General features: G+C 43.5%; 1 protein-coding gene across 1 annotated transcript in view; it reads right to left on the reverse strand.

The window, feature by feature from the left end:
• LOC119651403 (probable multidrug resistance-associated protein lethal(2)03659) overlaps positions 1 to 3,150 on the reverse strand; it is a 35,819-nt gene extending 32,669 nt beyond the window's left edge. Inside the window, exon 1 of the mRNA XM_038054990.1 lies at positions 2,951 to 3,150. Within this exon, the coding sequence (XP_037910918.1) occupies positions 2,951 to 3,030 (80 nt within the window). The 5' untranslated portion in view covers positions 3,031 to 3,150. The remainder of the gene's footprint in view (positions 1 to 2,950) is intronic.
• Positions 3,151 to 17,527: the final 14,377 nt, after the last annotated feature.

Consider the following 17,527-nt stretch of genomic DNA (forward strand, 5'->3'; position numbering starts at 1 on the left):
TAATGGATGTGGTTTTCGCTTTGCGACCTCGGTTTGATTTTTTCTCGTGGTGGCGCTTTTGTGAGAAGGCATGGTTTGATATGATGGAAGCGCGAATGCAGGTAATGAGATGTGGAATCAGTTCAATTTCTAACCACCGATAATCCACAAGAAAAATCAAAGATTCGGCGCTGTTCTTCTTCGTCAAACTGTCTCTCAATAACACTGGCCACTGCGTTCACTTCATCTACACCCAGTGAACAGAAATCCGAACACTCAAGAGTTAAATGGGATAATACCAGTGGCTTTGGAGTCATTTGCGATGTTCATTGACGTCGCTACTTTCACCAGAGCCGCTTTCGCAAGTAGAGGAATGTGCATGATAGTGAAAGTGCGACCTGCATTTTGCCTCAAACACTCCAACATCAAGCAGCTATAGTCGATGGCTAGAATGCGGTGGGAAAATGCGTATTGTCACACCATTTTCAACAGCCAAATCAATCGCATCCACTGAAAGGTGCGCATGCTCAAGATACGCTAGGGCCATCTTCTTTCTCGGGAATAAATAAAAAGGTGGAATCGTATTTCCCGCTGCATTGATTGCAAACCCCAAAGTAATCATAACGCCTCGTTCACCCGGTTTGGCACGTTTGAGATCCCTGTCTCGTCCATGTTCCTTATTGAACTTGGTCCATATGGGGATTTAGCAAGCACCCGCTCTAAATTTGGAAAGAAGTGGTCAACATTGTCTTTGCAAAACGTCTTTGCACGACTCATGCTGGTTTGTTCCGGACTTCTTAACGAGAAATTTGTATGGCGTAACATTACCCGTATTACCACTGCTTTCCAGCCATTTTTCTCCCATCTCAACTCGGTGGATACTGTAGCTGAAATTTTCGGGCGAATTGGTAAACCAATTGCCTGACTTCTATGATACTCAATCCGTAAAAAAATCGGGAACAGCGAATTATATAAGCAACCAGTTATTCTTCCTGTTCATAATCAAATATCTGTCAAAAAATCCATAAATTACTACCACAATTATCGGAAAATATCGCCAGTTACATCCCATATGGACTAAGCCAGTGTTAGCGTATGATACAATGCGTTGAAGCAGTGTTAAAGCCTTCTCATCATCTATAGCTTCAATATCTGCAACTTTCATACCGAATTTCTTGATGTACCGCCCCAAACTTCGATCATCCATACCAAATTGTATGGCAGTTTAGCGAATCGGTTTCCTCTTCAGTTTGGCGTGGTCTTCGGGCAGCCATGCTAGAACTGAAAGCCTCTTTCACAGGGCTTATAAGGTTTGATATAATCCCTTGAAGCACGCTTCAAAACCTTCCTTTTTGAGGGAGTTTATTATCCTAATTACACCGCAGTCTGGCAATTTATTTAATTTAAACTTCCGCACACTTTCATATGACTCGAACTGAATATTTATTCACGTTAGACTACTCGATTTTATAATATATAAGATATAAAATTTTGAGTTTTAATTATAACCATTAGATCATTTATGGAAATTAAGGTTTTGCAAGTAAACAACACTTGTTTTTTTCTAGAGTATGGGAAAACAGACCTGACGATCACAGTTAATTATTTGCTACTAAACATTTCAACAAATCAGATCAACAACAATATTATTAAATTAAAATAGTTTTTGGTATTTGACGTCTCAAATTCGGTGTCTCATTTTTTAAAATTTAATTAAAAATGAAGAACTACACACACTTTCCTCCATTTGTAAGGTTTTGTTTGCAAAACAAAAGCTTATTAAAATCGGTTCAATGTCTGTCCGTCCGTCCGTCTGTCTGTCTGTCACACGCTCATTTCTCAGAAATGGCTATACCGATTCACACGAAATTTGGTGAGAAGGTGGGAACTGTGAACGCCCAGACATGCAATGAGTGATATCCTTCTACGTTGAGATTTAGGGGTTTTGGGAAAATTGAGTTAAACCCCCCCTTAAGTTTATCCCACAGTTACAGAAGTTGGTAGTAGTATCAAATATAATATGAAGCTTATTGTCACCAAGTTTGATCAAAATCATACTATTAGTAACAAAGTAACAGTAGCTCAAAGTTGTCTTTATCGTGTAAATTTACAAACCGAAGTACTAAATCTGACATCCTAAATGCATATATTGTGTATGCATATACAACGTGTTACGTACTAATTGGATAAATGCAATTAAATGTATGTATTTATAAAAGGAATACATAAATCCTTTCATACCTAAAGCGTCCAGCTCCGGTTTCCCAACTTGTTTTTAGTAAAATGGAGTCAATATCTGTCTGTCCGTCACACCCCATTTATTCGAAAGCGGCTAAACCAATTGTCACGAAATTTGGTAAGAAGGTGTGTCTTTCTTTGTGTTGAGTTTTAAGGCAATAATTACAATTAAACGCCACTATGAGTGCACATACCTCCGACTTAAACTCAATTTTTATGAATGGAAGCGACGGGACTAATGCAAGACATTAATAATTAACACTTGCAACGCAATTAGTGCCTCCCGCAGTTCTCAAAATGAATTCAGTCAAATTAATTACATGCAACAATAACTGTCGAAAACGAAAAGCGCCGCCATATTGAAAATGACGTGAAGTGTCAACAAACTATTATCTGTCGCCCATCGCAAAAGTTCAATTTTCCGAACGTTTTGGCGTGCCGCATTGCTCATCGGACTTGTGTATTTTTTCATACAAGCCCGTGTAATGAACTTCATTTGGCAGCTCTCACCCTGCACGCAAGCAGTTATTCCATTGTTGTGTTTCGGCCTTAACAATGAATAGGATTACTTGCAATGCTCAAATCTAAACCTCCTGGGACGAAATTAAAATATATTCGACAACGAAAAATGGAAAATGGAAAATACTAGGATGCATTTTCAATTCCAAATACCCAAATATTTTGTAAATAATGATTTACATATTTCATAAAACTCGAATTGTATTGAACATACCAGAATGACCATTGTGAAAAAACGTTTGCGCCAACAACAGGATTTGGATTTCCTTTATAATTTCTCAAATTTCGATTCATTGTCAGGAGTCCACTAAATCACTCATTGGCTATCGAATCAATCTATATTGATTGAAATTATTGGTAAATCACTTTTCTTTGCTGTTTACACCAACTAATCATGTACACTAAATTAATGTCAGAAAACGGATTCTATTTATTGATTCTCCATTTTTCGATAATGCACCCATCTCCAGACGCCATCTTGAACATCGATAATGAGTCCAAATTTACTGGTTGGGAATGCAAAAATACGTAACTCTCGTAAGGTCTTATCTCTGCTATGGCGTGTGTGAGATTTTCCGACATTTGCACAGTTTTCCCCTATCGCAGTGGAACGCTTCAGGCTTAACTGAATGCCGGCTATCATCGAACGGCTACTATCAGTTGATGTAATAATACGTATCAGCGAAGTAATCATCAATGAAGTGGATATCTATGAAAGTAATTTAATTGTCCATCAAGTTTCTTATAAGATCGTCTCCAAAAATGTGAACATACACCAAATGCTCGTGTGCAAACAGTTCACTTTTTCATTGAAATCATTCTCGGATTATTATTGGGTAAAAGCCGATATGGCAAAGATTCGTACCTTTTACTCTCAATACCGGAGTTATCTGAATCTGAAAATACCTTTCTTTCGTAGACTCAACTTAATCTAAATTCTATCCTGGATTGCTGATTCAATGCTTTATCCTACCTATTCCACTCACCAGTTCTGAATTATTTCGCGGCTCCATTCTCTCATTTAGTGTTATTTTCGTCGATTTCTATATTTACCGACTTGTTCACTACTCACTACTACTCCCAGCATTGTATCTTAGAGAGTAGGATTTGGAGAAGTGTCTCACAAGTATACACAGCGACAGCCCATTTATTACCCGGTTGCATTGTTTTCTTAAGGGTGATTGAAATGGTTTTTGTCTAGCCAGTTTTACACTTTTTACCAATCTCTGTCTATTTTGCCGCTTCCGGTTTTGTAAATTTTTTCTGTCCTCCTCTGATATTATTTCATCCCGCCGCGCCGTCCGTCGGTAACGTGACTCATGCTCCATGCGTTTGCAGGAGGATGTCTTCCATTGCATTTTATCTCAGACAGTTCGACTGAGCTAGCACGCCTGATTAAGACCCCCCCCCCCCCCTTCGTCTTGCCACTAAAACACAACACATCCAAGTTAGTTTTCCACCACGCTTTTCAGATTTCAGTTTTTCAACTTTGTTTGGCATCCCTTCTATTGTTGTATTTACCCTGATCCAGTTATCCTTTTATTTCTGCAACTCATCAGTAAAATTGGGCAGTCCACTAAAGTTTGTCGATTTTAATGATGTTTCTGTGTATTTTTGAGGTGGCTGAGCGCTCAGACCCTCGTAGTACCTTGTACTCGATTCGCCCGCTGGAATATCCCTAATTCGTTCATGAATCGCAGGATTTCTTTTAGTGGATGCGGTACCTGCTGAAGCTGTAGCACATCAGCACCAGAAAGCTGATGTCTAAATCATCCGAAGACCGGGGACTCACATAGAAAATGTTCCGTCGATTCTGGTTCCTCATTGCAGGATGGACACGTATCATCTTGGAGAATTCCTATTCTCAACATATGCCCAGTTTGTGAATTATGGCCAATCAAGTTTACAAGTCTTCCTGCTTTTCGACAGAATAAACTTTGCGGTATGTTCGTTTAAGGCATTAAGGCTCAGCCACCATTTTGTTAAGCTTGTTCCCAGATTTTGACGGTCGCATTAGCCAATGCTACTGACGCCCCAATTGCCAGTTCCGGTCCGAGCATGGGGGAAATTGAATCCTCTTTTGCTAAAGCATCCGAGATTTCATTTCCGTCGACATCACAATGACCGGATACCCAGAGTAGTTCGATTTTTACATTCCAGAACGATTGAAGTAATCAAAGGACTGCTCAATGCCTTCTATGCAGCTTGACTATCGCTACAGATTGTGCTGCGCCTGCCCTTCAACCGATCGTCAGTCATCCAGATTGTGGCCCTGAGGGTCACAGACACTTCAGCCTGAAAGAACGTTGTATATTATCCCAAAGAGAAGTCCACATCTCGTTTTTATTCGAGAGTTAAATTCCAGCTCTAGAACACGGTTCTGTTTTCGAGCGATCGGTGTAGAAGACGTCAGTATATCCTGACACGTATTCTTCGGGTTCGCCTCAGTTTTCTCTTCACTTCCAGATAAATTCATATCTTCTACCAAACAGATGTGGGAACCGAGGAGAATCAGAAAGCATTGCGAAAACTGAATTCACTTTTCCCAATAACTCTTCCAATAGTACGTGTCCCCCGCGTCCATTATTTCCCCATGGATCTAGTCGGATTAGTGCTCTGAATAAAGCCAAGGGCTGCAAAATGGAGTAATGCATGCGAAGCTATGCCGGACGCCGTGTTCATGCCACGAACAGTCTTTGCGGTATGGCTAGTTTACAGCGGAAACTCTTTTGCTTCACTTTAATCCACCACACTACGGATGCATAAGTGAACATCCGCCTAATGATAGAAACATATATCCACATTAGATATTACTTGGGCCCTAAGCCCTCATGTCAAGGCAAAGGTCCGCCTACAAAGCCCATAAGCTGTGAGATCTTGTTTCATCCTTACCTCTAGATATTTGTTCCAAAAAAGCTTCTTGTCTAGAGTAACTCCCAGATATTTCACTTCAATAATTGCCAGATATTTCACTTTTGCGGAAAGTTGAAGGTCCGTACCCCTCATCTCTGGAAGGCAAAGACCATTCCGTTTCTTCCTTTTTGAAAATATTTCCACTGCGGTTTTATTTGGATTTACTGAAAGTCCATGCCAAAGGCAACAATTGTCAAATAAACGGCGGGTTTTGTTTTTCTACACCCCGTCTCGACGAACAACTAGCACAGCCACGTCATCTGCATAAGCTTAAGCGAGTGTTGGCAGATTTTGCAGTGCACATGGTAGTGAATAGATCAACATACTCCACAGAAGTTGTGATTGAACACACACAGTAATCTCTACGCGAGCATAGTATAGATCCACTTAATTAAAGTTTCATCAAAACAATGCTCTTTGGCGACATCACAGAGTTTTTGGAAAGGCGCACAGTCAAACACCCCTTCAATGTCCACGAACACCCCCATGGCGTATTCGCCTTTCAGAGTTGCGTCCTCTATCTTTGAAACCAAAGAGTGAATAGCAGACTCACAGGACGTTGGTAAGCAAGTTGGTTTTCATTTAGTGGGTACGATCTTAGCGCCTCCTCGCGTATCTGATGCTCAGCCGATCTCTCCAGACATTTCAGAAGTTTTTGGATTTGAATTGTTATCTTTCCCAGGCTTAGGTATGGAGACTACCCTAATCGTCTGCCAAGATGAAGGCAAATGACCCAGAGCAAGACATCCTCGAAAAATCATCATGATCAACGGCACAACAACCGGTATTCGGTCTAGGCCTGCCTTAATAAGGAACTCCGGACATCCGGGTTTTGCGCCGAGGTCCACCAGTTCGATATCCCTAAAAGCTGTCTGGCGTCCTGACATACACCATCGTTTCACCTTAGGCAGGGTCAGCCTCGTCTTCTTTTTCGACCATAGATATTGCCCTAATATACTTTCCTCATCCATGTGGGTTAGGTGACCCGCCCATCGCACAATTCTTCTTGCAAGGAACCCAAGTCACCGAGGAATACATGAGAACTAGCAAGATCATTGTCTTGTACAGTAAGAGCTTTGACCCTATGGTGAGACGTTTCGAGCAAATCAGTTTTTGTAAGCTGAAATAAGCTCTGTTGGCTGCCAACAACCGAGCGCGGATTTCATCATCGTAGCTGTTATCGGTTGTGATTTTCAATCCTAGATAGGAGAAATTATCAACGGTCTCAAAGTCTGGTTTGGTGTTGTTGGTTGGTTGGTTTTCGGTGCTGACGTTCCCACCATATATTTTATCTTCCTTCATTAATGTGCAGCCCAAGATCTCACGCAGCCTGCTCGATCTGGATGAAAGCAGTCTGTACATCTCGGATCGTTCTTCCCATCCTCGAAAACTATTTCTCAGAAGTTGCTCTAGGTGCCCTGTACCCTATTTGAACATCGCTGGATAGATGCGACCCATGCCATGTGCTTTGAAGTGGACAGTACAGCAGCTCTCGCCTTTTCATTGTTAACAACCGCCCTCGAAGTGTCCCAATTCTCCTTGCAACAACTTCGTGTTGAATGGTGTGCAGAAATCGCTAATTCTCCTTCTCCCACTTCTGAGATCTGTTCTCCTCAGTGGTGTACTTCCAAGAGAGTCTGTGTAGACTCAACTCTGGAGCTCGTTACAAGCCCATCCAGTTTTCTAACAGAGTCCAACTTGCCAGACTTCATCCTTATTAACGACTCCGCGCAGCCTGGAAGTCTCCCTTTCACTTTTCAATTCCTCACAGTATGCTCGAAAGGAGTCTGGTTTCGAACATTTTATAAGCCCCTTATATTCACGCTTTGAGTTCCAGAAGTTTAACCAGCCTTCTTTCTTATTGCTTTTGCAACAAGATTCAAAAGTCGTTTGGTTGATTTCCTGAGTCTTTGCGGTTCTCGGTTCCTCCATGAAACCATTCTACTGCTTTGACCTCAGGCAATAGGACAAACCTCTTCAAAGCATTCTAAAAGTGTGCAATTCAGTGTTTCCAATTGATCCTGTATCGCCAAAGGAGTCTTTAATCTCCTAGGGAGCTCCACTTTGTTGCGAAGAAGTTCATTGAACATTGTCCATTCCGTTTTCCTAGGATTCCCTCTTTGTATTATGGACTGTTCGCCTGAAATAGACTAAATTCTATGTAATGGTGATCTGAGAGTGAGACTTCATCTAGCATCCACCAGTCTCTAATCAACTCTAACAACTTCGAAATAGATAGATAGACCAGTTGAACTGATAAAATCAAACAGCTTCTCTCCTCTAGGATTGCATTTGCTACTGCTCCAACAAATATGCTAAGCGTTCGCATCACAGCCTATTAAGAGATCAACTTGATTTTGCATATACCCTCCCCCTTAGTTCTTGGGTTGGCGGAGGACCCAAACAATCATATGGTAAGTATGCGGAGGCAACTATGACACTTCTCTTCTTGCCATTAACCTGGCATTGTAAGTTGACTGCAACTAGGTCCTGGCAACAGAACTGTCTCAGGATGGTTGCCTCTAACAATTTTGACATCACGACGCAGACTCTCGACCTCGAGTATCTCTAATCAAAGATACTAGCCTCCTTTACTGATACAATACCACAGATTTTTTTAAAACGAACCCATGACTCTTACACTAGAAATATATAAGGACAGTCCTGCAATTTTGCCAATAGATAGGACTAAATTTTATATTTATTAACATAAGTGTAGTCTAATATGAAAATCAGCGCTAACTGAAAGGTCTGCTGCATTCAATTTCTCTTAGTAGTGTAGCAATGCCCATCTTGTCATTCCCAAGATACTTCGCCTTCTTTCGCAGTGCCTTCCGTTTTCGTCGGCTGGGAGCTCTCCCAAGTTCACGGCGTCTGAGCTGCATGGATCTGTTTCCACCTTCCGGAATTAGGCCAGATCACCAGCTTCCCTATCTTCCGCCTTTCCTGGTAGATGCGAAGGAGAAGACTCTAACAAGTAAACCTGTAGCCCTTCCCCCTTGCGGTTGAAGTTTCCTTCTGCGGGGCTTTAATCTCCAGCTTCTAAAGTTTTGTGTGAAACAAAACCTTATTAAAATCGATTCAATATCTGTATGTCTCTCTGTCCGTCTGCCACACCCAATTTACTCGGAAATGGCTCAACCGATTCCCACCAAATTTGATGAGAGCATGTGGTCTGCGAGTCCCTTTATATGCATCGAGTGGCCCTATTTTGTATTAAATTTGAAAGGGGGCTCTCCATACATGCGAAAGGAGGCTGTATATTTTTTTTTTCAAAGAGCATGATCATATGGAAAATCAAATGAAAACGCTCAATTAGTACCTTTCGAAATTGATGTTATTTCTGATAATAGGTCAAGCGTAGAATGTAGGGGTGTAGTGTAGCATCCGGATGGCTGAGTCTTTAGAGCGCAAGGCTGTCGTACGGAAGGTCGCGGTTCGAATCTCACTAGTGACAGTGGAATTTGTATTTGACGCCGGATGCCAGTCGACTCAGCTATGAAGGAGTACCTGAGCCAAATCAGGGTAATAATCTCGGGCAAGCGCAATGCTGACCACATTGCCTCCTATAGGGTACTGTAAATTCTGTAGTGTACCATTACGGTCTTCAGTGAAGTGCTCTAACACACTTCAAGGCTCTGATCCAATATGGATTGTTGCGCCAACGATTATTATTATTATACAGGGGTGTGAGAGCACAAAATGTGTGCCCCAAAAAGTACAACAAGTCCCGTTCTCAGAGGCTATCCAACCGCAAAATCTGAAAAAAACTCTATATGAAATTTCGCAGAGTCCCACCATGTTAACCTAACAATGTCCAGCTATTTTCGCAGAAATTCTTACCAAACGCGGTAAGCGATTTCGTGGTGTGGAGCATCCGAAAAATCAGTCCGACACCAAAACATGGTGGCCGTTTCCGAAGCATATAGAAAATTCGATATATGCAGATCATATACACAAGCTCACCGCACCACCCGCCCTTTCATTATGAGCTACTTACAAGCATTGTTGGGGACCACGCAATCTTGAATGGCACACATAAATCATTCTAGCTCAGCGAAAAGTTTCGAAACGCGAAGCTATTTGTTCGACAAATGGCTGCTAAAAACAATTCGATTCCGATGGGCATGAGTTCTATGCAGAATTTCTAGGTATTTGTAGAAGTCTGTTTGGATGGAGCTTGGAGGTGAAGGTCACCAATGTTATGTCCCGGATGCAACTCGTGATGACTTTTTATGGAGGGCTTGCATTCGACACTTGTCTAATCCAAATTCCATCCGAATATCACCTTAAAACATATTAACTATTCGTAATAGGCTGAGATGGTCATCAGTACCAGCATAGAACTTGATGTCATCTAACTACATCAAATGTATCAGCTCGCACTCAACATGTGGAAAATTTTGATTATAAGGCGATGCCCTCTAGCATCATTCAGTAGCAATGAAAGGGGCTGCAGTGCCATAAAGAACCAAACACGACTCAACGAATTCCCTCGGAAGATCATCAACGGCGCAACAACCGGTACGCCATCTAGGCCTGTCTTAATGAAGAACTTCAGAAACCCCGTCTCTGCGCCGAGGTCCAACAACTCGGTATCCCTCGAAGCTGTCTGTCGTCCTGGCCTACGCCATCGCTCCATCTTAGGCAGGGTCTGCCTCGTCTTCTTTTTCTACCATAGATATTGCCCTAATATACTTTCCTCATCCATGTGGGTTAGGTGACCCGCCCATCGCAGCTTATTTAACCAGATTTTATCCACAACCAGACCAGATTTCATCGTTATGTAAGCTAGGGAATCGTCTAGCCTCATCGGAAGATGCCTCGGAAGATGCTTCTCACGAACGCGGCTAAGAATTCGTAATTTTTCTTGATGAGAACCCAAGTCTCCAATAAATACGTGAAAACTGACTAATCATTGTCTTGTGCAGTAAGACCTCTGACCTCATGGTGAGACGTTTTGGAAGTGTAAGTTGAAATAGGCTTTATTGGCTGCCAACAACCGTGTGCAGATTTCATCATCGTAGCACTCAAATTTGTTGCCTTCTATCTTTATTGTTCTTATTTGGCCAGTGCGATTTGATACCGTTGTTTCATTATTTTTTGGTGCTAGCGTTGCCACTATGTGCTTCGTCTGTCCTTTATTAATTTGCAGCCCAAGATCTCGCGCAGTCTACTGGATCTACATGAAGGAACACTATACATCTTAGTTGTTCTTCCCTTAAGGACAATATCGTCAACAGAATCCAATAGTTGGGTGAACTTAAAGAGAATGGACGTATGATAAGGCAACCCTTTATCTTAGACTGTAGTTGATGTCGAATGGTCTCGGGAGTGATCCTACTGCTTTTGTCTGCTTTCATAAAATGGTCAATGTCAGCCTAGGGTAGTCTCATAAATTTAATCAGGATACCGAATTCTATCATGGCCGTGTATGGTTTTACCCTGGCTTTACAATCATAGGCGGCCTTACAATTAACGAAAAAATAGCCATATTCCGCAAAGAAAAATCTGGTCTGTTGCTGATTTGCGTGTAGTGAAGCCTCTTTGGAATGAACGTCAGGCACTGATTCGCTGTCCCACACCTTTAGTTGATGAACCGCTTTATGTAGTTGGTTGCCCCCATATTTAACCAATTCGACTGGAATTCCATCGGCTTCTGGCGACTTATATTTTCTAAGTGGATGAATTGCATGGAATGTTTCTTCCATGCTCGGCGGTGGCAGTATTTGTCCGTTGTCCTCAGTTCGCGGGACCTCCAATTTGCGGATATTTTGGTTGTTGAGCAGTTCATCAAAGTATAATATTTAACCCATCGCTCCAATGTGCCCATTTAGTCGAAAATCAGATTTCCCTCTTTGTATCAGCAGGATGAGCATCGAGGTATGTGCTGCTTAATTCTGTTGACTTAGTTGCTCCCTGCACTTTAAAAGTTCACAGACTTCTTCGTTCTCCCAAGCTTCTTTTTTCTGGTCGTGGAGCCATTTCACCACTCGATGAAATTCATTATAAATCTTTGTGAATGTCCGCGTTCTTTGAAAGTGTAGCATTGCTCGGTATGCAGCATTCTTCCGTTCCGTTGCTAGGTTACATTCGTCGTCTAACCAATCGTTCTAACTTTTTTTGGGGCTGGGTCCAAATTTGTTATATTTATAGCTTTATCAATGACAAGGTTCTTCAGGTGGTTGAGAAGATTATTTCTTGATGGTATATCTCCCGGACCTGTTCAATAACTGCAGTTATTGCGGCACCCATTCCCCTCTTATAGGTGTTACTTAAGGTAGGTGTTACTTGTGAATGGCTTCAATGTTCACTCTGACCTGGTTGTTAGAGGAGATTATGGGCTATGTTCTTATTCGAGCTCAGAGCACTATGGCAACGAGATAGTGATCCGAGTCTATATTGGCCCCCCTATAAATTCTGTCATTCATCAAGGCTGAGGCATGGCGGCGTTCAATTAACACGTGTCAAATTTGGTTGAAAGTGGTCCGCGCCATCCAAGTACTTCCAACAACCATTTCGTGTAATACTACTAACTGAATAATCGGCAGTCCGTTTATATGTGTTTTTATGTAAGCTATGGAAGTCGACGTATCGTCTGAATATAGGCTCTTGACTGCTAAAATCTCGAAGTATGATTTTGATATCATACCTGGGGTAGGCCTCGAAGGTTCATTCTCCTGCCTCGGAAAAGGTATTCTTCTCCGAACATGCAGTCTCCTTTGTTGGAGCATGATGGTTAATAAAGCTCATATTTCAAAGTTTACATCGCAAACGTAAAGTGCATAGCATTTCGCTTATGTTTTATTTCTTCTTCAGGAAACCGGTCCCTGTTAAGCCAATCTCCTGCAACGTTTTTACATCAGCCCTATATTGGGGTATATGCTAGCTGCTGGACAGTATTCGGCCTGTACAGGGAGCGCACGGGTCATGAGAACATGCGCAGATCCGTCTGTTTTCATTGCCGGGTTCATCATTCTAAAATCCATCCAGTCCGAGGCTCCTATTGTGGCTTCGTAACTTTGGTTTTTAATATAGGGTTGCAGCCCTACCCAACCTCCAACCTGGAGAATCAGTACGATCTCCTCCATTTTCAGGGCGCGGGAGGTCGCCTTCATCCATCTTCGTCTATCGTTTTCCATTAGGAAAGAAGTCCCAGCGATAAGCACGCGAAGGTGAAGACAGGGTTTGGTAGTGGAGCTGCTGGTGTTGGTTCAGCAAGTATTTTCCAGTGTTTATTTTACTAACCTTAGACCGGCGAAAGTGCCTCTCCGTATACGGTTGAACTCCGAGGTATTAGCAACCTTCCATGACTGATGGCAAAAACAATGCCGATCTAAGATATTGATATATCAACTAAAGAAATTTCTTTGTCCTCTACATGCCGTCCTACAACTATCGAGTCGATAATGAGTTGCTCGATCCAACCGCTTAATCCAAATCAGCAGCTCCTCTGGCTCCTCTGGCAAAATTTTGTTGATCTCGAGGTGCGCATTCGCCTTCCCCTTCCCCTTCCCCCAATAACGGACGTCATGAATTGGGAGAGGGTTGGTAAGCAAGTAGTTGGTTGTTTAGGATAAGTGAGGGATCCTAAGTCCACAACCACTTGTTGTTGGACCGGACCAAATGGAGAGCAGCTTACTCCCACGTTTATTTGGTCCGCGGATCCCTCGTTTGGGGCATGGCACCCAAGCATTCAAAAATTGTAGGACAAACGGTTTCGTCCAGGGCAGAGGCAACTCTTCAGACGCTGCCTCACCTTAGTAAGTAGTTGGTCTTGTGTCTGCGGGGTCCTGCAACGTGTAGTTTTTAGGAACAAGGTAAGTAATTTCCGAAGGGAGGAAAGGTGGATATTCGTCAGGCCGACCTATGACCTATTCTATGCTGTTTGCCAGCCGACCATGTATACTGGTCAATTTTTTATACCAGAAGTTCCATACCAGCGCCTCTGCAGTTTTTCAATGCCTCGTCACACCTCCTTTTCATCCGCAAAACTCATGTCCAGCAAAGTGGCTTCTTCGACGGTAAGCAACTGAGTGTTAGTGATCAGAGGCTTTGCGTCTCTCTACTGTCTGAACACTCTGTTGGGATTCGTTGAGTGATTTGAAAAAACTGCACCACAATTATAGTTTCAGGAGTAACATATCAGCACACAATCTAGAAGCAATCTTATCATTGATTTGAGATAGAATTCTCGGAGTTAATGGAGACGCAAACTAACAGACGAAATACCTGGTGTTCGCAAAGGATCAATTTCCAAAAATTCTATACGCGCTCTTGGAGTCCGTCCCGAACTTCAGCGGAGGCTTCAGGGGGACGGTGAAGAAGAATACTTCGGCGAGTGCTAAAACTATTGCCCGCAATGCGGCGTGATGTCGCTAATGCCACCGCCTCTGCCGCCATCGACTCTTGGTCACCAGTTCCCGTGATGACCTCAAGTCGAACATGCTATGACGGAGTCGTCATTCTTAATTTTTTATTTTTATTTTCCTATTTTTACCTCTTTTATTTCTATTCGTCTAAGTTTAGTTTAATCTCTTGATATATTTTTGAGAAATCATTTCCGAGTTATCACAATCTCGGAAGATGCCGGATTTTACCTAATACTAGCACTAAGTGCCAAGCATTTAGGCTCGGACGATCCTACCTACTTAAAAACTAAAGGGGCACTGGTGGTGGTGGCCGGTGGTAGGTCAATGGGAGAATCCGTCGAGTACTCCCCGCAACATCGAGCAAGTATGCAGAATGGTGTACTTCTGCACGGTTTGAACCAGACTGTGCGAGAGTCCCAGGACATCGAGGAAGCTGTGAGGGATTTAGGTACAATACCTGTAACTGACAATATTATGGGAACTATAACCACCCGCTCGAGACGCCAAATTTGTTTGATTTCTCGAGCCAATGGCTCATAGTTCACCTTCTTCTCCACGTATTTCCGTTCAATGTTGCTATTATGGGGGATAGCAACATCAATAATATACGCGGAGCGACCCGTCTTGTCAACTAATAGTAAGTCAGGCTTGTTGTGTGCGGTATGGCGATCAGTCAGAACTTGCCGTTCTCCATACATGATGTAAGCAGAACTATCAAGTACTGCTTGCGGTCCACATCGGTAAACCGGTCATGTTCCCGTGATCAGCCCATGCTTATATGCAAGGTTTTGATGGATAACCTTACATACAGCATTTTGCCTGGTGATGTATTGCACCGGTGCCATAACAGTACAGCCAGAAATGAGATGATCCAACGTCTCTAATGCCGAACCACACATTCTGCACTGGTCGTTCTCCACCCGTTTTTCCATGATGAGCTTTTTATAAGCTCGGGTGGCAACCACGCCATCCTGAATGGCACACATGAACCCCTCCGTCTCAGTAAAGAGCTCCCCAGCACACAGCCACTTCCATTCATCGATCCGCTCTTGGTCCGACTTCAACCCACTCAGAGGATTGAAAGATCGATCCTTCAAGTTGAGTGGAGTCAGCCCAGAGTCTGCCATACCGACAGCCGCATGCAAGGGACTCGCCTGCTCTTTGCTGTAAAAATAAGCGCGTGGCCAGTCGACTTGGCGATGATGCTGTGACGCCACGTCAACCACGCCCCTACCTCCGATGTCACGAGGCAGGTTCATCCGCTCCACGGCAGACTTTGGATGATGCATTCGGAATTTAGACATAGTCAGTACCAGCATACAGCTTGATGTCATCTAGGTACATCAAGTGTGTTAGTTCGCACTTAGTACGTAGCCCATACTTTATTGCGAAACCATGCCCTCTAGCATCATTCAGTAGCCATGAAAGGGAGTCCAGTGCCATAGAAAACCAAAGGGGACTCAACGAATCCCCCTGGAAGATACCCCTCCTTATACGGATGGGCTCTGAGGTATTAGCATCCTCAGATGTACGGACTGACAAGGTGGTATGCCACCCTTCCATGACTGTCGCCAAAAACTTTATTAATTTCGGATCAATGCGATACAGATGTAGGATGTCGATTAGCCAGGTATGCGGAACGCTATCAAAAGCCTTGGCATAATCGATATAGCAACTAAAGAGGTTTCTTTGGCCTCTAGTTGCTTGTCCCACAACTACTGAGTCGATAATTAGTTGCTCTTTGCAACCCCTTGACCCAACTCGGCAGCCCTTCTGCTCCTCGGACAGAATATTGTTGGTCTCGAGGTGCGCATTGATCCTTCCATTAATAATGAACGTGATGAATTGTAGAGGATTGGTAAGCAAGTGATCGGTCTTGTTTCTGCGGGGTCCTGCACCGTGTCAGCATGCTCAGCATGCTGGGCAGGTAACCACCCCAATACTCTTTCGCTTCCGTCACGAGAATTGTATTGTCTGGACGCTCTGTTGGGATTCGTTGAGAGATCTGAAAAAGCTCCGCTGGTTCCTCGCATATGTTGCATTCTGGACACGTCTGGAATGACTTTCGCCATACCGTCGTAACCGACTGCATATGACAGAAAGTTTCTGTTTTAGTGTGTCCAGAATTTCAACTACGGGTGTCTCACAGGGGATGGCATAGTTCCGGTAAACCCTCTGTACTTTATTTCTCACCCGTCGGCTGGCACTGCCAGTGCTGATCTGAATCAGTCTAGCAATGTCGTGCCTTAGTGAATCCCGCCGACGTTCCAGACGAATTTTCCATGGTGGATCTCTTTTGTCACTCAAACCAATAACACGAAAGCGAATCTTCTGACCGTGCAATCTGATAGCCGTAACTGCATCAAAATACACAAGTGATTGTAGTTGCGACAGCGACATATCAGCACACAGTCGAGATGCAATCTCATCATTGATTTGAGATAGAATTCCCGGAGTTGCTGGAGATACATAGAGCCTGGGAATACCTATGCAAAGGATCCATTTCCGAGAATTCAATACACGCTCTTTGGAATTCGTCCCGAACCTCAGCGGAATCCTCAGCTGGAGGGTGGAGAACAGTGCTTCAGCGGGTACTGAAACTGTTACCTGCAAGGCGACGTTGTGTTGTTGATGCCGCCGCCTCTGCCCCCATCAACTCTCGGTCACCAGTTTCCCCGATGACTTCAAGTCAAACACGCTCCCTGATGGTGGCCGGGATTGTGTCGCTGCGAGTAATAAAGCGGTACTGGTCTGCGACTCGTTGCACAGTCACGTGCGCAAATTGCGGGAAACGCTCGACGAATCTCTGGTGCAACAAGGGGCGGTAAGATGTTGTACCCGCCCCCGCCGTTATTTCGTAGTAGGAGCGGATGATGAAGAGGTTCATTTCTTCAGTCCATTTCATCCGCTTCGTACGCGAACCTGCTGAAGTGGTCGCCACAGATTGTGGCGAAATAGCTGCAGCAGGCGGAGCTGTGCTCCTGGTCGTCGTGGCGCCTAGACATCGAACCGCCCCACGACTAGCGGTTTCGACGCCGTGCTGTCCATTACGAGAGCCGGACCCAGTCACCAAGTCAGACGACTCCCGCCGGTTATCCGTACCGGACCTTAAATTTCTCCTTCTTCTCATTTTTGGTGGTGCATTTTATCCCTAGCTGCCAGGTATTGAGATAGCCTCCTTAGTGAGTAATCTGCAAGACTATAAAGTTCCTGCACTTTCCTCACCTACCCCCTGAGACGCTGCGGTGGCGTATAGCCATTCAGACTGAAGCTATCCATCCCTCCTCTTTTCACAACCGGGCTTGGGACCGGCTTCGGCGGAGTCTAAAGAAATTATTATTTTTTTTTTAGTTTTCTTATATTTGATCCGTTTGCGTGAGTATTGATTTACATTGAAATGAGTCGAAACTAAATTTTTGATTTGGAGACACCCTCTTCCACTCTGTCTTGCTCATCCACGAAAGTCATATGACATTCCTCATTTTAATGACGTGAGGATGACAAAG

The sequence above is a fragment of the Hermetia illucens genome, chromosome 3 (genome assembly GCF_905115235.1).
Source record: "Hermetia illucens chromosome 3, iHerIll2.2.curated.20191125, whole genome shotgun sequence".
Taxonomy (NCBI): domain Eukaryota; kingdom Metazoa; phylum Arthropoda; class Insecta; order Diptera; family Stratiomyidae; genus Hermetia; species Hermetia illucens.